General features: G+C 33.7%; 1 protein-coding gene across 33 annotated transcripts in view; it reads left to right on the forward strand.

The window, feature by feature from the left end:
* Eip63E (cyclin dependent kinase Eip63E) overlaps positions 1-26,818 on the forward strand; it is a 263,968-nt gene that overhangs the window by 121,002 nt on the left and 116,148 nt on the right. For all 33 annotated transcript variants that reach the window (XM_073982730.1, XM_073982740.1, XM_073982729.1 and 30 more), the window contains one exon: positions 3,117-3,194. In XM_073982730.1, the coding sequence (XP_073838831.1) occupies positions 3,117-3,194 (78 nt within the window). The remainder of the gene's footprint in view (positions 1-3,116; positions 3,195-26,818) is intronic.

The raw sequence follows: 26,818 nt of genomic DNA on the forward strand, positions 1-26,818 counted from the left end.
AATTTTATATGTGTGTTGAGTGTGATTTTATGATAGTAAGTTTGTCGCTATGACGTTTTTGAATTTTTATAACTGTAATAAAACATATACATACATATGAAGACGTAAATGTTTTGTCATGTCACATGGTCTTGCTTTTCAGAAGAGTATTTTGATAAATATTTAACAAAGACAATAAAAACAACAACATAAGTTTTAAAAATATTATAGTTTTCACATGGATCAGAAGGAGGCAATGGCACTTCTCTAATATCTAACAGACCGCTTTCTTATAACCATGTTATAAAAACTATCTTTGAGCAAACATCTACTAACTTGCGTAAAAGTTAATAGCTATATTGGAGCAGAATTGATTGTAAAGTGTGGAAAATACCTTCAAAATTGGCGACATCTGTATAGGGGACTGTATTAAAGCCTTGACTGAAGGACCATAATCTGGTTACGTTTGTTTTCTTGAACACTTTTTCGTCCCTATAGATTTAGCTTAAATGCCAAATTTGCAATAACAAATTAAACGTCTTCGTTTTGGCCCCCTCGCTCGCTATACATTTTATATTCTTCCTTTTTTATTCTTATGAATTTCGACAAATTATTGGCCCGTTAAGAAGTAGAGATGGAGTTTCAGTAATAATGTAGAAATAAGTAAATGGTTACTCATTGTTGGCTGCTGCATTGTCATCCTGTTCGACATTATCGTCACTGTCGTCATAATCGTCATTGTGATGAAACCAAACTTTGCAACAAAGCCCTTTGGAATTGAAGGAAGCAACAGTATTTTCTTCCTGTCTTGTCATCTTTACTATCATAAACTCCGAAGCATATTCTGTGCTCCTTAAACAGAAAATTGCATTTTCTTTTATTATTTGATATTCGCTCGCTCCTTAGACGTAGCACAGACATAAGAATAAAGTGGGAGTCAAGTTGGGGAGCTCCATAGTGGAGTGTTCAATCATGGCGTCTTTATTGGGTCGTTTAATGGCATTTATGGGCAATGAAGGAAGAAGTGATGACAGGGATGATAATAGGACATCAATGATTTTATTTTTCTTCGTGAACTGAGCCTCTTTTTTTCTAACAAACGGGTCAATGATTAATTCCTGTTTACGAAATGGCAGGCTTGTGAATTTGAAATGCAGTTTTAAACAATAAATTGAAATTGGTTTCCTAATGAGTTATTTATTTGCTGATTGCATAAGTCCGGAGTATTCTTTCAATGCACAGTGGTCCCACTTGGTGCCAAGAAGTGCCAAAAGTATTTCTTGTATGGAGAAAGTGGTCAAAAATATTTAGACTTTAAAAATCACGCCAATGCGCCGGTTACAGCTTTGTGCTCCTGCGAAGAGTGTTTTAAGAAACCACGAGCATAACATCCCCCCCATTACCCCTCTGGAGGGGGTATACGGTAAGAATTATTTTATGCTGTTAATACAAAATGACATGAACCAAGGTCCCAATTATCTCATGATGCAAAAAAATCAACATTTTTGTCTGAAAATTGGTAAAATGTTTAATATAGATCTTATAGCGTTCTTCCTGGAAGGCAATAACCGCCAACGTAAGACAAATTTGGAAGAAGATTTCTTCATCTTGCCAATGATATCAATTATGTTAATGTACATGGTCAGATAACAGAGTTATAAGCTAATATATCGATAGAAACCCTATTCTAGGGCAGCTTTAGTCAGAGACCCACCATTTATAGTCTGTCACTAGATGGCAGCTGATTTTAATACTGAATAATCTTAAACCCATGACCTACTTTGGAATATTCTTTCCGAGGTGGGCATCATAACTAAAACCTTAGGTCAAATTTAAGTATATGATCGAATTGGCATTACAGAATACACTAAGAAAATATGCAGTTAACTAGAATTCCACAACATGCTAAAACACTATTTTTTTATGAAAATTAAGCTATTACCTCCTCCTTCAAAATCCACTATAATATTTTGCTATACATATTAGTTTCGCGATATATTGAATATATTTACTTGCACTTAAAATATAGGTTGTACTCACAAAAAAAAAAAAAAAAAAAAAAAATAGTAAAATGTTTCGACTTTTGAAGCTATTCTTAAGAAGATCGCGTTCGAATAAAACGAAAACTAATATATTTTTAAAAAGGTCCATGTCATAGCTGTCAGAGTTGCCAGATGTTGTACCAAAATTTTGACATTCAATTTTTCATTTTTGGCCAATGGGTGGATCAACTGTGTAACGGCTCTAAATTTTAAACAAAGGTTTATAACGGGCCTAAGGTTTATATAGACCCCATAAAAAGGAACATCCCAATTTTCGGGGTCTTTACGATTTTAGCCAAATTTTAAAACTGATTTGACTGTAATTTTCCATTTTGAGTTCTGAGTAAACCTAATTCCAAAAAAATGCTAAATATAGGTCCAAATTTAGGTATAGCTCCCACATAAACGTCCCTTGCGATTTTCGGAATTTTGACGATCTTACAGGCGTGGTATAAGGGTAATAACTCCGAACATAAGTAAAAATCAACTTAAAATAACAGTAATAATATTAAAAATGTCAGAAAAGTCCAATGGACAAAATTTGTGAGTAAAATTTAAATTATAGTTTGTGTTTTTCGTATTCCTTTAAAATCATGGCGATGTTCACATTTCTACCAATATTGTAAATTTAGATAATACATTAAAATCTTAAGTTTTCTTCTTATTACTACAACTCTATACAATTATAACGTTTACAAAAAATGCTCAAAAAATTCAACATCAACTTGTGAACAATTTACAAAGAATGTCTAATTTGTCGTCGGTGCTCTCTATTATAAAACGAACGGACAACAGTACAAACTTTGCGCTATTAGCTTTTTAAACTTTTTCAGTTTTTTTTTTTGATACGATATTTTTGATGAAAAGTGAGCTCTTTAACTATCGAGTACTCTCATGTGAATGAGAATGATACTTGCGTCTCGCCTTTCCCAAAAAACGTCAGAACAAAATATTTGCAAGCTGCCAGCTTCAACTAAGAATACATCATGTTCTATAACTTAAAAAATATACAACACATTATTTATTTATTTATTTTCAATTTTAAAGCTAAGTTAAATTTTATTCTAAATTATTTTTCAAACATTTTCATTTCAGCTGTCACGATGCGGGAGAAAAAGAGTGGTGCCCTACAAAAACTAAAAAAGAGGCTTTCACACAGTTTCGGAAGATTAAGTAAGTTGAGCATACTTTCCTTTCCTTTGTTTTTTTGTTCTGTGAATCTTAAATTCGGCTATGGAAACGTTGTTATCTTTAAACGGATAACCCCAACCTTGTACACATTTCATTTATCAAATCCGACGTTACGACTTGCCACTGAAATCTTCAATTAGAATTGCTTTAAAATTGGATGTGTAAAGTAGATAATCGTTTATTTCAACAGCTGCTGTTATCTTTTTGGGCTAACGTAGCCTTGCTGTTGTCTACCTATGCTCATCATGTCTCAGTGATAATGGAGTTGCTGCAGCCGCTTAAATTTTATCAATGATGCCGGGTTAATGAATTACGTTAATAAATTGATAACATTTTTGTGTCAATCTTGTGAAAATACAATTAAAAATTATTTTGGGTTTTTAATGAGAACACTTCTAAATTTAAACCAAATTTTAGAATATGGACTGCATATAATGAAGGTCCCAACACTATTCTGTTTATATGCGGTAGAATTCGTAGCCCAAGGGAAATTTTGTACGAACTATCGGGGTTTTAATTTTTAGGGTAAAAATGCGAATGATACTACAACAATCTTTAAAGAATATTGAGATTTTCGATTCATTCTGATTTAAATTATTGTATTAATTATTTATTATAATATAAATTATATTATAAATTATTATTATATATTATTTGTTATTGGAAATCACAAAATAGCCAGTTACACAATTCCACTGTAAATTCTTTAAATATTCTTTAATACTTTAACCTTTGGATAAATCCGAAAGTATTACCGTTTTCTCCTGAAAATGCTTCTCACAATGTGCGAAAGGGAAATACATAACAATACCACAACAACTCTATGCGGAGGAGAAGAATAATAGAAAATAGCGGGTGTAGTAGTTACAATAGAGTTTACAATGTGTTAACTAAGAACATAAGAAAAAGGGATGAATAAATCGGGGACAAACTATTTCACTGCATATCCCCGGAAAATAAAATGAATGTGAGTGGAATTGCATGGCAATGTGTCAGTTACGTGGCGTTGTTGTTCATCGTGCTGTTAATACGTGTTGCTAATCTAAATTTCATGAGGCTCATTGCCATTTTCCGACCATGCATCAACCAGATACTACTCCGCACATTCATTTGTTCATTCATTCATTTATTCTTTCGTTGCCAAACGGACTGACACTTCGACAGTAGTCGAACCATTACATGCATGCGAATACCACCAGTGCTGAGAGAGATGTAAACCAAATCGTAATGAGTTTTCTGAACCACCACCAAAAAAGAAGAAAATCTTTTTTGAAAGTCTGAAAGATTTTCTCTGGCTTGTCAATAATTTATTCAATGGAGCTGGGTGCTGCAATGTATTTCATTCGTCAGCCACATATCATCTGCATTTATGATGATATCTCCATTCGAAACTCTATATGCAACAGTGAGTGGAATTGGAAATTTTTTGAAGCAAGAACGAAATTATGATTTCTTGAAAACTTGTAAACACAAGAGAAAATGAGTTTCATTCTCCGATATCTGGCTATCCTCTTATAAAGATATGGAAGAATATGTCCTCTGAAAATAAAAAATAAACTAGGTACGTATGCACCAAAGTACTGGTGAACAACCACTTTTAGACAAAGTAAAAAGAGGTATCCGTCGGCTTTGCCGACAGATATACATATACCCTCAGCCTAGAGCTGGCAAATTATCGTTTTGAGAGATGTCGTAATACAAAGGTTACGTCGGCCACCAAATCTGCTGCGAATGATAATAATATAATTGTTTTTAGTCCGATATATTTGATCAAAGCTGGGTATTTAGGAGGTTTTCAAAATTTTGGACGTAATAAATAAAAATATGGATTTGGATTAAAGCGGAAAAGTGTTGGGTAAGAAGTACCTGAAGGAATGTACCAACATAGTGGGTGTTATTGTGGGAGTCATTCCTTTCGATAGATATCGCGCCCACCAGTCATTTCATTTGGTCACCGTATTATTTAGAATTTTCGGACCATTATATAAGGAAGTGTGGAATGCCCACGAAAAATATAATATCGCTGTAAACAGGGGCCTAATTCTCAGATCGTTTATCGAACGAGTTTTTGTTCGAATACAAATTACGAACGTACGAAATTTTTGGATTCTCTTATACGATCGAAATTATATAGAAAAGTAATCGATACATACGTTTATCGAAAGGTGAAAACATATGACAAACACAAAAAATTACAAACATACAATTGAAAACATAAAATTTGTATAAAATAATAGAAAATTGTGAAAAATTAAAAGTAATAGTAAAAGAATATAAAAATCGCATTGTGACATTGGAAAATATATTTTTAATTTTTTAAGAAACAGTCCCTTTTTGTCTATTTTTCCTACTCATTTTATTGTTTAGTTTTATTGCAAAATCATCCGTTAAAGTTCGTTTCATGCCACAAAAATAATCAATTCGATAGCAAATGTGTGGCGGGCAAAAACTCGCAAGATTCCACTCGAAAGTGTATTCGATAACGGATGCCGTAATCCAAATATTGAAAATATCGATCGAAATAACTCGATCACGTGTGCGAGAATTAGGCCGGAGGACCTCAAGGAGTACCTTCGGTAAACATTACCAAAGGACATTCGAACAGACCACTTAAACAAAAATGTTTTGGGAGGGAGGTACCCTAAGGATTGGACAATATAATTCACTTTCGAACTTAAACTAAGTTTGGACAAAATATTACGAGAGCCGAATGGGTTGATCCATTCGAGAGTTTTCGTGCGCTCCAGCCAAAAAATCTACTTAAAATTGTCTAAAATGGATTTCATCCAAACATACTTGGAGTCAAATACAATTATTTCGATGAGGCACATTTTGCTCATATGAAGCTGTATATAGCCTAAAGGTTGAGGGTATAATTAACAGCTTTATTGGTGGATGGATATTCAGCATAATTTGTATTGAAGAAAACAATTATTGTGTGGTATAAGTATGTGTTGGTGTCTGTCTACTTGGAAAAGTGGAATTAAGCATGTTTTGATTACAAGTAAAATATGTGGCCTAAATTATTAATGAGTCTTACATATGGCATACCCTAACGAAAGCCAGATAAATGGGGTAGCATCATACAATGTTGTGGGTACATACAATATTTGTTGTTAATTCTTTCCTTAATTGCATTTTCTTGGTATACCACTTTTTCACTTTCTGTTTCACCCCCTTGCGAAAAAAGTCGAAAATTTGTTAATGGACATACTTTGAAAGTATATATGTACATATGCATAGAGATTAAAAAATCAATGTCCGTTTTTTATAGGTTTTATGCGAAATATGTCAAAAATCAATTTGTTAGAATATTCTTATTCTCAAAAAAATGCTTTCCCCCTATTGTTTTGACCGTGAGCCTTGGTTGCACGTGCAATTTTTATTAGGGATTTCACATAAATTTTCCTTCATTTCTCTGCTTATCGGTATAAAGCATCCCAGACTGTTACCTCTCAGTCGTATAGGCCAAAAAATCAGATCTTTCATACATTTCTTTCAAGAAAACTATCAATATTTTTTAGAAGATATTTATTTCATCTGAGAAGGTACATTTTGTGCTGCTTTCGGTAATTTTTTATTGATAAATATTTCATAGTTTCATGACAAATGACCGCCAACAGAACGCTTATCTACTTAATAAGCACAAAAAACGTATAACGATCGCTTTCGAAAATACCATTTGGAGGAAAACGCGTATAAACTTTCTATGTTACATACAAGACACAATGCATTTTTCCCTTACAACGGTCATATCACGGTCAATTTTGTTACGATCGCCTTGCAATTTTTACAGCTACTTATAAAGGGTGCCCCAACTAGAACGCAATTTTTAAATTTGGCCCCATTCGAAGTGTCATTGTTTGACATTTGAACAATTGTTATTGTTTGCTAGTATTGGAGAGACAACATGAAAATGCTGATTTTGCCGATAAAATCATCTTCAGTCACCAGGCCCATTTCCATCTAGATGGCTTCGTCAATAGGCTGAATTATCACATTTGGGGTGAGGAAAATCCTCGAGTGATTCACGGGAAGCAAATGCATCCTCAACGTGTCACTGTGTGGTGTGGTGTTTGGGCTGGAGGAATCATTGGACCTTTTTTTATGAAAATGAGGCAGGTGAAGCGCAAACAGTCAATGGTGTTCGGTACTGTGAAATGGTGACCAGTTTGTTCTTGCCTAGAATTGAAGAAATAAATGTGGAAGGCATGTGGTTTCAACAAGACCGCGCCACATGTCATACAGCCAGAGAAACAATTTAATTGCTGCATCGGTAATTTCTCGGTCGTGTTACTTCGCGTTTTGGTGACCAGAATTGGCCGCCTAAATCGTGCGATTTAACACCTTTAGATTTTTTTCTTTGGGGTTTTTTGAAATCGTTGGTTTACGCGAATAAGCCGACGACTGAAGCCTTAAAAAGGGAAATTGGACGCTGCATTAATGAAATACCGCAGCATTTATGCAAAACGGTCATTGAAAATTTCATTAAAATATCGCGTGTGTGCCAGCAAAGCCGCGGCGGCCATATGCACGATATCTTTTTTAAATATCTGTGTTTTATTTTAAATTTAATAAAAAGTGCGTTTTAGTTGGGACACCATTTATTTAAAAATGAGTTAACAATTTTTATTCGATTTATCGGACATGACAAGTGGTAGGGGTTACCGCTTTACTATCATGGAACGGCTTATATTCAGACTTTTGCTCTTATTTCTATAGATCTTGCTGTGACAAACCAAAATCGAAAAACAATACTATTAAAGGTCATGATCTTGATCTGATTTAAAGCTATAATTGTGTTTTACATAGTCTAAATATATTCTACATTCTCTTAGCATCCCAAAGCTGACATCCCCATTATCCGTATTTACCCATTCCAACGGACTGCACATCTACCATAAGGGAGAGAGAACCCTTTGATTGTTAAATTTTTGTTGTTTTGCTTGTGCTGGCCTTTTCAGCATTTGCAAATATTTATCTTTGGAAAATCACAGTCCCCTGGATTGTATTGCATAGGATATGTTTACTGAGCCAAACTCTTTTTGATTGCGACAAAAAACCAGTTCCTTTCAGCAGCGTCCATAAGAAAAAAAAAAATAGTCTGCTGGTGTGTGACATTTTTTCTTCAATTCATTTGGTTCTGGTAAAAGGAGAAAAGGGTCGTCAGCATCTTCACTTAATCATGCCGGCAGGCGTATAACATTCATCATGCTACGGGACAATATCCACTTTACATTTACCATGGCCCCATTCCAAACACCATGTTCCATTTAGTTGCAAGCGGATAATGTCTGAGGCACTTTTCACAAAATGTCCTGATGTGATTTTTCCGGGAATAATAGATAGTAGGGGATGTGATGAAGCTAGTGACGACTATTCTATTGTGTGCGTACAATAATGTAATGCCATTTTTTGTTCACACTTTGTATTTTTTTTGTTTTGTTTTCTTGTTTTGATGATTCCGTGTTTCTTTTGTGATGCCCTTCATAAAAGTCATGCCAAGTGAGTCTTAAAATGTTAATCCAGTTGAGTGAATGCATGCTATTTTTTCCTCATAAGCTTTAGAACAGTTTTTTCTTTTAAAGAAATTCTTTAAAGTACAAAAATCAAATATCAAAAATTCGTGCTAGGCGTCGTGGTGATTCTTATGACTTCTTTAATTTACAGAATTTATTACAAAAAACCTGATGTACATTTCAAGGATTGTTGTTAAACTCTTATAAGAGTTTTTTTATTTCTTCTATGAATATAAAAAACGATATTTTAAATATTTCTTTTGGTTCCGCTATCGGAATTTGTTGTGTTGAAATTATTCGTTGCGATGAATTATATTTTTTTATAAACATTTTTGATGGTTAAAGGTAAATATACCAAGAGTATTACGCCTCACTCCACAATTTAGTTTCATACAGGACACATACACTTATTGACAAGTTTCAATATAATTTCAATAATACAAGTCCGATGCCACAGCACCACATATATAGTTTATGATGTTAATGTTATCTTATTCTTCGTGGTCTCGTTGGTAGCAATTCATTCATTCTGTACTTATTTCTATTTTGAATTTTCTTCCCAGTCATCCGCTCACTTACTTTGCTTCTCTTGTTTTGAATGCTGACGTTGAAATGTTAAATAGGAACCCATTATCAACATTTGAGCCGATAATAAATGCCAGATAACACTTGAGCATACAACCGTTAAGTGGAATTCTGAACTCTTTGGGATCATCCGATGATATCAACAATGGAGGATGAACGAACGGAAGCCTATCTGTCAATGACAGCATCCCATCCATAACTGTACACATTATTTCTTATTCATAAATCATATTGTTGTTGTTGTTGCGGTCGCATTTATTTCATACCGCATAACAGATAACTGACACTCAGAGAAAAAAAAAACAAATCTATAATAGACTCTACCATTATCCTTATCATTTATCCAATTCAGTTTGAAAAGGTCAGCCTCAGCATATCATGTTCACAATATAAGGATAGTTGTTAACCTTTGGAAAAATATATACATTGTTGTCAGCAGAATTTGACACTATTAAATACATTGTGCTTGTGTACGTATCTACATTCACAGAGACAATCTGTCATGCTAATGAATCTAAAGACATGTTTGAACTCTTTAAAATTTTGGAGAACAATAAATTTGTGCTTGAAAATAGCTTGATAGCAGTGTACATATGTATGTATGTATATAAATTGGGATTCACATTTGCCTTAGTTTAATACATGTTTGTTAAAAAGAAGAGAAGGGGAGTTGTACATGGCTGGGTATTTTGCCACCGTTGAAAAGTATGATGTGTTTGCCCTGCCTGAATATCGAACCCGGGCATATAGGATGCAATGCGGACGTGCTTACCATTGCTCCTATAACTTGATGGCTTAATAAAAACACCATAAAAACTTAATAAAATCTAAACAATTTGAAATACATCAAATATTTTAAGGGGCTACCCCCTCTTGTGACTTTCGAAAAATCGAAAAATGTTGTTTTAAGTCGATCGGAACAAAATTGACTGAGATATGAGTGTTGAAATGGAAATAAGCCCACAAAAATATTGTACAATGATCGGTCCAGCAGTTTTCGTGCTTGAGGGGACACCTCAAACGTTTTTTTGAAAAACTGTGTTTCGTAGGCGGTCATTTGCCACAAAACTATGCAATATTTTTCAACAGATGAAAAAAGGATCTGTTTCAAAAGACTGGTGGTTTTCTTGGAAAAATCATAAAAATGTGTTTTTGGCTGCACGACTTAAGGATAATGCCTAATGCAAGTTTTAGTACAAATAGCTACACATTCCATATCCCACTTAAGAAATTGTTATTGTATATAAAATTTTAAAGATTAGGTTTTTCTAGTTTCCTGTAAAGTAACGAGCAATTGAGTTAGGCCTTTTTATATCATACTTGCGACCTATATCACACGGTGTGCCTTAACCAAATTTAAATGGAAGGTGCTTACACCTGGGAAGTTTTTGGAGATTTTGAAACTACAATGCTCATAGATGAGAAATATCAAGAAACAAAAAATCGCCGGAGGGATTTTCAAATAAATCGCGATTTAAGTTCACATTTTAGGGGATCTTTCACGATTTTGCTTGGAAACCGCGAGTCCTATGTAAATGAGCCTAAAAAATGTTGTAGCTGTTAAAATTCTCTACAAGACTGACCTTTACGATATTTTCGTAGGTTTTACCGTTTTTGAGATATAGAAGTTAAAATTGAGACAATGCACTGACTGTATCGCCTCCTTATTAAACAATATCTTGCTCAATGCGCCTAACTAACTTTTGATGAAAACCGCTTACACATGGGAAGATTTCGCGGATTCTGAAACTGCAATGTTCATAGATAAGAAAAATAAAAAAGACAGAAAAAATCGCCGGAGGGATTTTTAAATAAATCACGATTAAAATTCACAATTCTAAGGTTTTTTTTATGTTTTCACGATTTTGCTTGGAAACCGCAAATCGTATCGAAATAAATCTAAAGAAAATGTTGTTACTGTGAAAATTCTCTACAAGACTGACTGTTTTCCTAGGTTTTACAATTTTTGTGATATAGAGGTTCAGTTCAAATTTTTAAGTTTTTATCTCAAGTCTTCAAGATTTTGCTTCGAAACCGCAAGTCATATCAAAATGGGACTAAAGAAAATGTTGAAGCTGTGAAAATTCTCTACCAGATTGGATCATTTATTTCCTAGGTTGTACCATTTTCAAGATATATAAGTTTTATTTGGGAAATTGCAGTAATGACATTGTTTTATAAGGAGGCGATACAGACAGTCAGTGCATTGTCTCAATATGAACTTCTTCATCTCATAAACGGTAAAACCTACGAAAATATCATAAAGGTTAATCTTGTAGATAGTTGTTCACAGCTTCAACATTTGTTTTAGGCTCATTTACATAGGACTCGTGGTTTCCAAGCAAAATCGTGAAAACCTGAAGAACCCCTAAAAATGTGAACTTAAATCGCGATTTATTTGAAAATCCCTCTAGAGATTTTTTTTGTTTCTTGATATTTCTCATCTATGAGTATTGTAGTTTCAGAATTTGCAAAAACTTCCCAGGTGTAAGCATCTTCCATTTAAAATTAGTTAAGGCGTACCGTGAAGAGTTTCCGAGAAATATTCCTTAAGAAAATAGGAAAAAATAACAAATAACAAAAATGTTTTCCTTATGAGATCACGCCCACACCTCCAAATATGTGACCCAGTTCGTTGACTGTCCTTAGTTCTGATATGTTTACAATCGAATGGAATCTTCAGTATTCCATTGCAATAACGTAACGACACCTGTGATTTAGCTTTAATTTTTACTGTGATTTATTTATTTATTTTAATTATTTATTTTTGCCATATTAATGATGTGTTGTGGAGTCCAGTTTGTAATATTAATAATAATAATAAGTGACTATGAAAAATAAATAATATTTTCAATAAAAAGCTCTTGAAAAAGTTGAAAAAAAAAAGCCAGCGAAACGGCGAGCAGAAATGAAATAAATCTCGTTTTTATTGTCATAAAAGCAATCTGACCACGAAAAGCCCAACAAAATACGCAATAAAGAAAATAAAATGCTTATAATTTCGGTAATTAACGATGTTTTTCGTTATGTTAGCGATGAATAAAAAGTAGTGGTGAAGTTCTACCGATATCAACAGTGCTGTCAACTTTTATATGATCTTTTCATTCATATTTTGTCGGTAACTCAAAAATTTAGTTAGAGAATCGCACAACTGAAGTCCTTAAGTTTGTGTTTTCCAATAATATGGATATAAATAAATAAAAAGAAAAATACAAATAAAAATTACAACTTTTACCTATTTAGTCAGTACACCCACTACTGATGTCTACTCTGATATTAAGAAATGTATTTCCGTATGATTCTATCAGGGTTTTGCTCGAACCCAGAATGGCTTATTTTAATATTTACGTCCATGTATTACAAGTTTGAAAGAACAATATTTGTTTTCTGTTCACTGCCACCTCTGTTACGGTTCTCGAAAAATAAGTCATTTATTCTTTTAAATAGAAGCTACTCCAAGCATGCCAGTCTTAATATTCGCAGAGTAACGAACGAAACATGCTTTTAATTAATGCTGCGATGAATTCGATGCACGTTTTGGTGGGTTTCACTTGTGAAAAGATATGAAACGATGATGATGATGATGATGTACGTGTATCTGTCCAGCAAGAGTGGCCTGTCTTTCTTGTGTTGGGCTGAAATACTTCTGCGCTTGATTTATTTACATTTTGTTGTACTTTATGCTGGGCTTTTTATGTTTTTTTTTGTTTATTTATTGAGTAGCCGCTGATAATCGACCGGGAAAGTTCAATGACTGAGAAGTCGATTGACGTGCAGATTGATTTCGTTTCGTTTCATAGCTGTCACATGAATTGTTGATATTGACTTTGATCATGACTGGGGATTGTTGAACTAAAGTGTTATTCATTTCGACAACAGCTACATTTTTGTTCTTAAGGTGTACAAGAAAAATAAGGTACGACATCTTTGAACATGACTCTTCTTTCTCAGAAAAAGTGGATATTTTGTCTAGTTTACTTGGCAGATGTGTTCCTGCTCAAGTCAATAATCGTAGTGATCCGTTTTCAGGAGCTATGTTGGATTATTCCGATAATAAATTAATATTTCATCCTTATCATGTTATGTGGCTGTTGGTTGCTAAAGTATTCGTCCAAATTTGTTACATATGTATATCTGCCACGGTCATCTATTACTCGGTATCAATTTCAAGTTCCATCACAACAGCTTTTGGAGAATAATTTCCTTGTCTTATTTTTTTTATTCAGCATTATTAGGTTTGGATAAGATGACACCTTATACAATTTTAAGTCAGCACGATATTCCTTTTGTTTTGTATTTGTTAAAATATTTATGTACTTTAAAACATACCTCTAAATGCGTATATGTATTATGCATAGAAATGCTCTTTAGGTGCATAGTTGAAAATGGTATGAAATTTGAATGACGTACCTAAAAAAATATTGAATTCGCTTTTTTTAAATAAAATATTAAAAGTATCAAAATAAAATGTAAAAAGGGCAGCAACAATTTTTATTTTGAATGAGCTTCTTTATATAATAAAACTAAGAAAAAAATCTTGTTTCCTTTGAAGTTGTAAGTTTTATTTTCATGTCGTAGGTAGCCTCCTCCACTTGGGATTCTCCTTACACACACATCTTCCTTCTACGCAAGTAAACAAAAAACACAACTCCTTTGGGTGAAATTAAACACAAAGAAATATATTTTAGCCGTTTTATGTGTATCCATGATTTCACATCTGCAAGTGGAATAAAATAGAGTTTCATAACTTTTTACATTGTCTTCCTCCTTCTTGACTTTCGTTAAAAAATTTTGTGTCAAGTTTGTTAATAAAAAATTCCCTGGACTTGGATGGTCCACTATGGAGATAATTGAATTTATATTTTAAAATTAAATTCAAAGTTTTTTTATTTAAAATTATGTTTGAAGCACAAGGGATCATAACTCCGTCCATAAGATTTGTTTGTCTAAAAACCGCCGCATGATCATTTGTGTCCTTTGTAGACTTTTTTAGGTTAGGTTTCGGTGAAATTATTTAATTTGTTGTTTTTTTTTGAATTGCCACTTTTAACAGTTTTCCATCTCCTTTGTTTGCAATTTATTTCTTCATCGTTTTAATTAGAACCCGTGCTTTTATAACTTTTTACTTGTTTCTGTCCTTATGATGATTTGAAGTTGTTAACAATAATAGTGGTCATAAAAAAATATAAAAGAAGAAAATTAAAAGTAGTACAGTAGAATCCCGAAAATTCGTACCTCGATATTTCGTAATCTTCGATAATTCGTAACAAACTGCCGTTCCATTGAAGCCATTTCCTTCGCATTTTAACTCCGCTAATTCGAAATCCTCGATAATTCGTAGAAAATGGCCGGTCCCTTGGATTACGAATTATCGAAGTTCTACTGTATAACGTTGCATATTAGTTTCCACTATCCATCTCCATTTACTTCTAGAAGCAGCAAGTAATATTCGTAACTGCAGTCTAATGTTTGTTAGACTGTGCGATAAAGGAAAGACAAATAAAAAATAATGCACAGCGACGTCCACAATTTGTTTTATATGCATTTTGTAAAAGTTAGACGATTCGAGGTCCCTCAAGAAAAACTGCAATGACTGAAACGAGATTCTGCTAAATCCAGAATATATATACAGTCGAGCTTCTCTATATCGAAATTCTCACACAAAATTATCTCACTATTACGAGGTAATTCGTCGGTCCCCAAGTGATACGTTATAAAGAAGTTCGACTGTAGTTACTCATATCGGAACCAAATAATAAACCGATTGTGTACATTGTTTAGGGCAAATTGTATTATCTTCTAGGACAAACTTTTTATTTAATCTCTCAACATTGAAACGGTTATATTTCTCATGTCGTCCATAACTCATTATATGAGTTATTCATTCAAAGCTTTTAATAAGCCAGTCGAGAAAAAAACAATATTTGAAAGAAGAAAAAAGTTATTGTTTTCTTTCATAAGTAGATGTTCTGCAGTCTTTGTTTTTAGTTGTGTTCGGGTACAACAAACAAAACCAGTAATTTTTTGTCTTTTTGTTTGACGATTATACTACTTTTTGCGGTCAGTACTAAAGCATCGTTTGAGAGGAAAGTATAAGAACGTAGTTGACAAAAAATTGGGGCACATTTTAAGATGTTATTTTTATATATTATTTTTTATTACCTAAAATGTTCCATGTGAAAAGGAATAGTTACCAGTACTTGGCCCATGGTATTCAATTAGCAATGCATAATGTGTAGTACAAATACAGACGACTTCAAACTAATTTAATTTCGAATTAGAATTATATTTTTAAATTTATCAGCTAGTTTCTAAGAGACATTTGGTTACACGTTTTGTCGTAGACCTAAATATTCTTCTTTGAAAGAGACGTGCATAATTCAATTCGAAATGTTCCGAAGATCGGAAGTAAATGAAATCGATTTGATTTTTCTCCTGTTACTGCCAGGCCCACTCAACATTTACGACTTCCCATAGGTCTTGTACCTGCCAGAAGAGTCCTCCATCCATATTACACTAGTAATACATATGTGATTTTTTTAGGTAGAGGTATAGACAAACGGCGACTTTAATTTACATTAACAGCCTTAATTATGCTAACAAGGGTATATGGTAATATTCAAAAAAGTTTTACAATCGTTGAAGTTGAAGTTCACCATTTAATAAGTCGCGAACTGTTAATATATTTTATAAAATATGAATATATTTATATTAATTGAAGTGTTTTAGCCACGATCTCATAATATGGACCATAACAAATAATTTTCGTGGAAGCTGCGTTGGTGGTAATATAAAAAAATTTTAAAAATGTGTTGAAGTAAACAAGGTTTTTTGTGTTCTTTCTTGATTTCTGGCCAAACCACGCAAAACTCAACCCTGTGCTCAAAGAGAGAACTAAAGAATACCCCTTGGGCAACATGGTTCTAGTGTATGACTTTTCGATATATACACTTCATCCCCCTAAAATCGATGCTGAAATTTTGAAGTTTTGATTTCAGTGTTTTTCGAATTTTTCTTATAATTAGAGGGTGCAACTAGATAATAATCGAAACTAGTATATAGGATTGCAGAACTCGCGATTCCACGTCGTTCGATGTATATCTCATGAGTGTGCTCCGTACAGCTTCCTAGTAATAGGAGTCCAAAGGCGAAAATTTGGTGCGTAAATTTTCTGAAAAAAACCTATTTTTTGGCTTTAAAATGTACAACTGTCGTACAGGTACCCCGCGTGATTTTAGTTTTTTTACGTGCCGGATCTAATAAGCCCTTCCGCGTTGGAATCCATCCACTAAAACGCCGGATATAGATACCCTGAAAGTAAGAAAATCTGCAAAAATATATTTTGACAATTCCGCGAATTGAACCGCGATTTTCTTTGATTATTTTTACAGAAATGTAATCCTTTATACGCGATTATAATATTTGCCAAGAAGGTGTGTCACAAATTACAAAGATTCGGGAGTAATATCCCTATTTATCCCAAAATAGAATTTGGTGGCACATCCGCAGTTCTTGGCGAATCTGTCTAAAATAATTTATATTGATGTATTTTTAATAGGCGGCCATTGAAATCGGATGCACCTTATAATCATATGCACATCGCGTAATTTTTGCCCACTTGAATGTTTTTTGAATAGTAAGATGCAACTGATGGCACACTTTGGCCGCTGAATGAAACATGGGAAAATCCCTGCATATTGATAGACATGGACTCCCTGTATCCGAAAATCACGTGCACCTCAACTGATTTAAACGGATTCGCGAATTATACGGTTTTTAACTTTTATGTTTTTTCTTTGATTGTAATTTCAATATTACTCTCTACTTCTTATTTCTATTGCTTATCACAGAAAGCAAATATACTTTCACGATGACTAATTACTTTTCTTGTAGAAGTTTAAGCAAAATACTTCAGAATTTGTATGGAAATTTAGCGAAATAATAGACAAAAAATATTTTTTTTTAAATAATTTCCAACAATAAGTTTCCGTTCTTTGTTGTTGCTGTAATATGCAAGTTATAAACCCGATCTTTATAATTTTGGTCTCACATTTTTCTACGCGTTGTCTAGATTATGTACGTATTTTTAAATTATTTGTTTAGAGATTTTTATGGACTCTGAGCTAGAATAAATACAATTTACTCCATGATTTGTTCAACATTTTTGGATTTTCCGCGAAAATAAAAATAAATTTAGCAACTATTTTAGCATCTACGGATAGATATCAAATGCTGTTAACGATTCATATATACATGTTCTTATTACAACACAATTTTTAAATATTTTTTCTTTACAAGAGAGTAAAACCGCATATAACTTTTGAGTGCAGCATCCAATTTTGTGAACGCGAACAGATTTGAAACCACTATTTTTTTCATAACCCATGTACTAAAAATGGCGGATGTGCTGCCAAAAAAATATTTAATTTTTTTTCTATGGAATTTTAAAGGAAATTTGAAAATTACCATATACACTTTCATACGGACAAAATGTGCCTCATTAAAATAATGGTTTTAGACCCCAAGTATGTTTGGACTAAATGTGTTTCAGACAATTTGGAGTCGATTTAGCCTTGTCCGTCCGTCTGCCTGGCTGGCTCTCGAAAAAATGAACCGATTTGGTCCAAACTTTGGCGTTAGTAATGTTTTGTCCAAACTTCGTTCAGTTGGGATATGAGCCATATCGGTTCCCTCCTTCAGATACCTCCCCCACAAAAGTTCGAAAATGTTCGGAAAAGTTGTGGGTACGATAACTCTTGAAGCGAGTATTTCTACAAGACATAGATGAGATTCCAATATTGACTCTATCGGTTCACTTCTTCGGGTATCTGCCACAAAAAATGTCGGAAAAGTTCAGGTTAGGACTTGCTCTAGGATCGCTTTGATTGTTGTAGCAACTTGTATCCGCTGTACAAGTTTTATCAGGAACAAGTCCATACTTCCTGAGAAAATAGTCCGAAAGGTTTAAAAAACTCCAATATCACCATGTGTAGTGGTTTGGGCACACAATAACTCTCGACGTATCAGCCGATTCGGTCTAAAATTTAGCGTTTTATATAAACGTTAGAAGTATTGCGTGTTTCTTTTGTTCTTTAGTTCCGAGACTGAGGGTATATCTCTGTCGGCCATGCCCACAGATACTTTTTTACTTGTTCAAATTAGTTTGTACATTATCAATATCAGGGATTGCTAATGCAAAAAATCAAACTGATTTTGCTGAAAATCAATCAACTGATTTTTATGAAAATAAAAGAAAATACAAAACAAAAACAAATCAACAATCTTTATTTTTTTCCTTTGAAATAAGTAGCGGTTTTCACAAATATCATAGTTAATTTTTCTTTTGTGTCTTCTATTAATTTTGGTATATTTGTTTCGCATATTTTTGTGAACTTTTGTTAAACGTTTGGAACTGCTCTACTGAGTAGAGACAAACAGCTGTTTCATAAATCCATAAAATATCGTCAGTCAGAGGAATTTGAATCATCGGGGTGCACTCATTGATATGAGAAAAGTCTCCCTTGTCCTTTCTCCGTTGTTTGTGGAACAATTATAAAAGCGAATTCTGAAAAACATTTCGCGCGCATCTTGACTATTTCAGTCATGTCTTACTTTCTACTTCTACAAGTCTTTGCACGCCGTTTGACATTGAGAGGGCGATCCCATATCATACAAATAGAAAAGGAATCGGGCAGCACTCTCTGATAAGAATAACTTTTTTAGGTTGCAACAAAACTTATTACAAATGTTGCAACATTTATTGATTATTCCTAGTATTTATTGAAAGCGCCCATTCCACCAACTTCGATGTCTCCTAGCTATATTAAAATCCATAAGATCTTCTGAAATGTACCATACCATACATTCATGGCACCTCTCAAATGTTGTTTCCTAACTACCTCCCTGGCAATGCATTTCGAAAATAAACAACCCCCGAAAAAAAAGTTGTGTGTATATCTTCCACAACATGGTTTCAGAACATTTTTGGTTTCGCAGTTGTTTTTTTTTTATTTCAACTACAATTGCATGCTATACTTATTTTATGCGCTTGTTTGTATTTGTAGTGCTTTTTCATTCTATGATATTCTTTTTTTTTTGCCGGTTCCCATATTCTTTGCCTCCACTTTAGTCTTTCGAAAAAAGTACTGTTGTTTAAGTAAATATTATGGGTATGTGGAGAGAAATAAACAAACAAAAAGAAAATTCCGTAATTTGTTGTTCTAAAACATCTTCATGTGGCATGCCACTAGAACATGCTTCTACTGTTTCCAATAGACAGGCGGTGGCAAGCACATCGGTCGGGAGAGAAGAAGTGTGTCGTGGGCATTGGGGAAAATCGTAAACATTTGTATTCATGTCGTGGAATTACTTAACATTCTCAGAATTTCTATTGTTTCTACTTCTCCTCCCAACCAACCAACACTGCATTCGGTTGTTGTGTTGGTATGCCTTGTCGCATCCATCCTCCAGTCCTCCATCAGTGTAATGAAACCATTGGACGTATTACATTTGTAATAAATTTAATTAGATTTTCTATTGTTTCACCGTCATCATTTTTCGCTCGCTATGCTCTGCTCGCTCCTTCCATATCTTTGAATTCTGAACGAAATGAATAATGAAACAATGTAAACTCAAAAATAAATCTGCCATAGTTATATGCATTCAAAATGTTCTCCACGAAACTTGAGAGTTCGTTCGTATTGTTAAGCAAATGTACTTGACTGCGTAACGAATTCTTCTGAGGAATTTGCAAAATTCCCCACTTTCTTGAGATTTTCCGAAATATCGAAGAAATGGTACTATGTATTTAAAATGAAAATTTATTAAATCACAACGAAATAATCGATAAATCAAATGAGAATAAATAAGAAAATCCCCTTAGAGTTAGGCAACAAATACTTTTCTTAATGCCATTACGTCCTTAGATATGTATGTATGTGCAGCAGTGGATGAAAATCCCATCTATGTAAATGTCAGGACACATTCATTCCGTGCTGAAATGCGAACATAACAACAGTATTTTAATCTCCATCCACTCTATACCGTCCTGGGCGCAGAGTATGCAAAGAAATAAGTTTCATTTTGCAACCCCCCAAAGTATGCAACATTTCTATATGGCTGAAATGGTTACATGGTTCATTGATTAGTACCTGGTTACGGTTATTTAATATTTCTCATCCTGTGCTTCTGTCAGAATGCGTTGGTTTAAAACAAAGTCGTTGACAGCAGCTGAAGGGGGGAGTAAAAAAGACAGACTCAGTCCAGGATATTTACATGCTTGGAAAGAAGAGTCTGGGCGTCGACGGATGGACAATGTGTAACTTTAAGGGTGATTGTTGCATGCTGGCTGCATTGGGCGAAAGCCAATCTTTGAAAAGCTTTCTTTTCCTCAGATTACTCTTGTTATGAATAATGGCGAGTTTTTAAGTACCGACACGTGCGCCTTTAAACGCTTAAAAATGTTTTTTTTGTGCAGAACAGCCGGGGAGGTTATATGAAAAAAAAAATGAAAACACTAAAGCTTATGAATATTTGATAGACGTAGAGAGGTATGTAATTGTTTCTAACGACGTTGATGGCTTCAGATATGTATAAAGTGGAGGTAATTGAAAACAGTTGGGAACAAAACAGAGAAAAACGCATTTAATGAATGGTTGTTTGTCTGAAAGAAAGCACATCCGTGTCGTGTCTAATGAAATTGCACATCAAGCAATCGACATAAAAAGTGAAGTTCATATAATATCAAACTGAATTTGCTGTTATCTAACAGCAGGATATCTAAGTTGGACTATCTATGTCTGGCATATCTGGCCTTATGGCGTGCACACCTATTTCCTTTTAGTCAACAAATACCATTACCGTGTAATCATATTTCATAACTCAAAGGGTGTTTCTTTTATTCTGTGTAGCATGCATGCCCTGCAGGCTTAAGGTGTCATCATTTGGCGGAATGTCATTTTTAATCGTTCTAAAAGTTTTCCTTGTGGCATGGCAAATGTGTGAACATTGCCTGGTGACAAGTTTAACTCGATTTTCCAGGATAACAAGTTTATGCGTAGACTTTTTTACCATACTTTTATGTAAATGAAACAACTTTTTATTCGATTTAAATCTTTTTCTCTAGGTAGCAGCGCAGCAGAGAAAGTTGTGTACGCCTCATTATCAACCCTTATAAATTTCAAAACACAAAAAAGAAGAATCGAAATGTAAATTGAAATACAACTCTTGTAAAGAATATTCATATCTGATGTTTATTCTTTTTGTTTTTGGTGGTGATGGCCGCCCTGGTGTCAGTCGTTACAGCATCGATGATTGAAGTTGAGAAATTGAAAATTATAAAGTTAAATATTGTCGTGTTTTAAATTCACAACTGATTATGGTATCAATATTCCTTCTACTCGGCTTACGTATACAAACTCTTAGCTGCTGCATCCTTATCACCTGCGGACAAATCGCATTATGCATTCTGGTTTTGGGGAGGAATGATTGTGCCGGGAAAGGGAATTTGTGGATGGGTGAAATGTTTAGCGGATGGAGTCGTATAATGTGTGCAGTGGTGTGGTTTAAAATAATGAACTTTTACGTCATAGAATTTGAAATCTATCAGCTCCTATATTCTTTAAAGTTCCGAGTTACCTGGCAGATGGGTGTAGCTCAATATTAAAAAAAAAAACTTAAAGTGCAAATATGTCATTTGAATTGGATGGGTGTAGTCATCGCATTTCACATTAAAATGTCTATTGGGGAATAGCAAGACTTTGAAAAGGATGAATTGTATAGTAAATGTGACACACAAAGTTACCACTATTGAGCTCTGTAACTTAGTAACCCAAGTAAAGTACTTTGCTGATTTGGAAAAAATGTAAGTGTATGGGAATGACCATGACTATATATCGCTCATTTACTCAAAGAGTGGCATGACTCAAAAAATGCGTTTTCTGAGTTAACAATTTCTACGACTTCTATTTTATCTTGTGTCAAATTTTCATGTTGATATCTCTAAAACTCAATGAGTTGCAGCTCATTTACTAAGAGTTTGGCATAATTCAACAAAAATGTTTTTTTTTTTTTAGTTTATGAAGCACTAAAACACTTCAAATCATGCTTGATCTTGCACAGAAATTTAGCAGTGATATCTGGCTAGCTGTTTGCAAAGTATGGTCCAAGTACTTCTTTTAGTTTTTGTGTAATAATCTTTTTAAGTTGGGAAGTCAAATTTCCATCGCCAACTTAAAACGCGTTTTTCGCGAAACTGGATTTTTTTTTGAAATGTGTCACTCTTTGAGTAAATGAGCTATATATTCGGGTTAAAAATAATACTCCCATTTTTCAACACATGACGCCTATGAACTTTTTTTTCGAAAAGTACGATAAAAATAAGCAAAAAAGTATAAGTCGACTTTGCCGACAGTGTGAATTGAGATTTTCATTTATGGATAGATCGAACAGCGCCTACACAACCGCCATTTTTTTTACCAAAAATGTGTATTTCAAAAATGTGTATTTGACCGATATTTTTCGGTAACCAAAAAATGCGTTAGAAAATATCATGAGCTGTTATGGTTTTTGGTCTCTTGGGCTATTATGTCAAGAAGCATGGACTTGTTTAGCTCGTTTGTAAACAATGTCAAAACTATCCCCAAACAGCCCACAAACTGCACTTTTGCGGAAATTTTGAACTTTTGTGAGTGAGGTTCCGGTGATCGTCCTTGTATTAGTCACTTGTAACTAGATTCGGGCAGCACAATTTGATATGATAGAAGTAAAACTTTGGCCTTTAGCATTGATACTAGCAATAGAGTTGGGTAATCTAGTTCATATTTTACTGTACTAGTTCCAAAACGTATGAGTTACGTCATAAAATTTAACGTGTGATATTATGTATACGCAGCTTGTTCAAACAAATGATGTGGGCCATTGGAACTGTGCACAGTGGAAAATTTTACGAAAAACCTGGTCAAAACTCTAAAAATGAATGGATTTAGACCCAACCTTGTGTTCTTATGTTTTTCGGGTCGCTGGTTTCATTTTTCATATTTTTTAACCCTCATGTGATGAAAATATTCTACATATTTGTTCGCTATCAATTTTTACTATAGATTCTAGAATACACCAAAACTCTATATCTTACCTCATGTGAGTTTTGGAAAAATTGTCGTACAAAACATCATTTTAGGAGAATTGCGTCAATGATAAAAGTGTTCTCCCCTAAATTTTACTATAAGTCGCCAAAGAAATGAAATCTCTATTTGCAATACATACCACGGAAATATAGGTTTCAACTCTGCAAAAAAAAAAAAAAAAAAAAAAAAAAAAAAAAACAAGAAACTAAAATAGCGTCTACTATTTCTACAGTTTTGGAAATATTTGAGTTAAGATTGCTTGGAATCCTTGTGTATATAATGTCTTTGTCAACATTACTGACAAGAATACGAGGAAGTTTTTTCTTATAAAATTTAAACCTCGTACGACACTTAAAAGCGGTCTTTTTGGTCCCCTTTTCCACAAATCTTTAAAATCTTATATAAAATGTGATCGTATCAGATCAAAATTTTCTAGAAATTTGTTCGCCATAATATTTTACTGTAGGTCCTTGAATAGATCAAAACACTAAATTACACACAAACATCAGGGAGTGGCTCTATACTATATTCTGACATTCTGAATCAAAGAAAATCTGCACATATCTGCAAGACAAAATATCACATAAAAACAGTGCAAATATGTGCAGGATGTTTTAATGGAAATTGGTAAAAAACTCTTCCCTTTTTATGAAATGATAAGGTACACAGCCCACCTCGATCTTACTCACAACTTTTTTCTTCATGTATTGTGAAAATTAATATATTTTTTTCGATTTTTGGCCAGGTTTTTCGGAAATATGGCCACTGTGCTGTGTAGAAACTACATAGTTCCATATAGCTCATTTGGCACAACACTAACTACCAACTATTGATATTGATATTTTTCTACATAGTTCTTTTTTCCCGTTGCTTTTTCGGTTTTAATTGAAATCTCTTTTAATTCGCAATATTTTGACTTAACCCTGCTTAATCGTAACCCCCAAAATGTGTACAATTTGGTTTATTTGGTTCTACTGTACTATGAAGTCGAAGTAATTTTAAATATTTTATAGAAATTTCAATTTAAGAAAATATATATATACATATATTCTTATAACCATCCGATTTCCTACAGGTAACAACGGTGGAGGGCATGTTTCTGTCATTTTCTTGATTAAAAACAAGGTACAAAACGATTTCCACAATTATTCCTTGCTGTATCCATTTGAAATGCAATTCCAATTTTCCTACTTTATTGACAAGGACACACTCCTTGCCATCTTATCGACGTAGCACTAATGAAGGATTGATTTAATTTCTTGTTTTGTAACGACAATGATGATACTTTACTTAACCACAAGACTGCATCTTCATCTGAAGTGAATTGCAATGACAATGACGATTGAAGTCATTTGCATTCGACAGGTTGATTGAAGGTGAATCAGAAGAAACTCAACTAAAAGTAGTGCTGCAAAGTCAAAAATGATGACAGCAAAGGAAAAAAAGAAGAATCTTAAACATAAACATTAGACTGTCCCAAACAAGCAAACATTTTTTTATTGAAATGTCATACCCTCCAAATTTTTGTTTGATTAAAAAAATAGACAATTTTATGGCGATCGGTTAAAGTTAACGCGTGCCCCCTCTACCTATCTTTATTTCCATAATGACTTGTATGGGACCAAAGTTGAATTTTCAGGAAATCGTTCTATATACAGCATTTATTATCCATGTATTACCATTTCATTGTTGTGACTAAAAAACGAATCTTAAAAAAAATGTGAAAATCGCGTCAGTCTAAATAGGCATATAGGAGCTATGTTAAAATCTGACCCGATAATTTATTCTTTTAACATAGTCGTGCAGTTCTTTAATTATACCCTCAGTATATATGCTAACGAGGGTATATACACTTTCATACGGGCAAAATATGCCTCATCATTTTAGACCCCAAGTATGTTTGGACGAAATCCGTTTCAGACAATTTGGAGTCGATTTAGCAATGTCCGTCCGTCTCTCTGCCTGTCTGTCTGGTTGGAGTGCACGATAACTCTCAAACGGATCTCCACCAAAAATTGTGAACATAGGTCTACATTTCGATATAGCCCCCATATAACTGCACCGACAGATTTTGGGTATTTTTAAGATTTAAACTATTTTTCAGCAAGATTTGCAGCTATTTGCAGCTAAATTGTGGTTATTCGGAATCAAGGAAGTCCAATTTAATTAGTAAAAAAATTGGACTGAACCTCAGTGGACCTTGGTAGTCACGCTCCATTCAACAAAAGTATATTGCACTAAAAACATAAAAAATAATAATTTTTGAAAATTTATTGCTACATACCCAGCAAAAATTTGGTAGGTACATGTCATTACTTTCTGCATTACCTGGTAATGAGTACTCATTACCCTCCGCATTATCACACAGTACATATATAACAGTTAACACATAACTAGTTACATCCTTACTTACTACTTACTTACTAAGTAATGAGTATGGTGGCACAGAGCTAGTGTGTCCGACTACAAATTTTAGAGTTGTGTGTTCAAAGCTCAGCGTCGGCATGTGTGTTTTTTGTTTACAACATTACAAAAACATGTTGATGTACATGGATGAGTTTAACCAACCCTTGCTGTTCGAGCGAGTGGCCTAGTGTGTAGTGTGTTTGACTACAAATCAGAAGTTCGTGTGTTCAAAACTAGCAAGTATCGAATGAAAAAGAAAAAAACAAAAAATGTGTAGTGTTGAATTTGAATATAATTTCACCTAAATTTTTTCTAAAAATAGAACTATGCTTTTTAGCTTCTTTTCGACTGCCGGTATGTGTTTAAGTATGTACTTAAAAAACATATTTAAGGAAGTACTTCCGCCCTATGACATCCCCATGTAAAAATAATGACTTTTACGGTATATTTGTAAGTAGTTACTACTGCCAAATTTTACTGAATAAAGTCATTACTTAGTAATGACTTTTTTTGCTGGGTAACTACGTAACTTCAGGCCCCAAACATTTTTTTTTAAATTTAAATTACATCCTCCCTATCAATAAAAAATAAACTTTGTTTAGTTTTATTACGAATTTATTAAACAATTAAACAAATATGAAATCAGGCTTTTGGCAACAATTTTGTTAAAATCTGATGCATCAATATTTCTTGCACTTGACAGTTAATAACTGAGTGAATATTTACAACAACAAAAAAGTGAAAACAAAATTTTAGTCAGCAGAGTGTCTGTAATCGCTGCAATGTAAAACATTTCGCAATTTTATACTTTGGTTTTTTGACTTTCGCGCCGCTAGATCAATGGTTTCGACCAGTATGCGCTGCCTCCTTTACGTCGGCAAGAGTTTTCTCAGAGGCAAGTCCATACCTATTGAGAAAATAGCCTGTAAGGGCAAAAAACCCCTATGACACCGTGTGTAGTGGTTGGAGCGCA

Source organism: Musca autumnalis, unplaced genomic scaffold, assembly GCF_047663935.1.
Source record: "Musca autumnalis isolate F117 unplaced genomic scaffold, ASM4766393v1 scaffold_4, whole genome shotgun sequence".
Classification (NCBI taxonomy): domain Eukaryota; kingdom Metazoa; phylum Arthropoda; class Insecta; order Diptera; family Muscidae; genus Musca; species Musca autumnalis.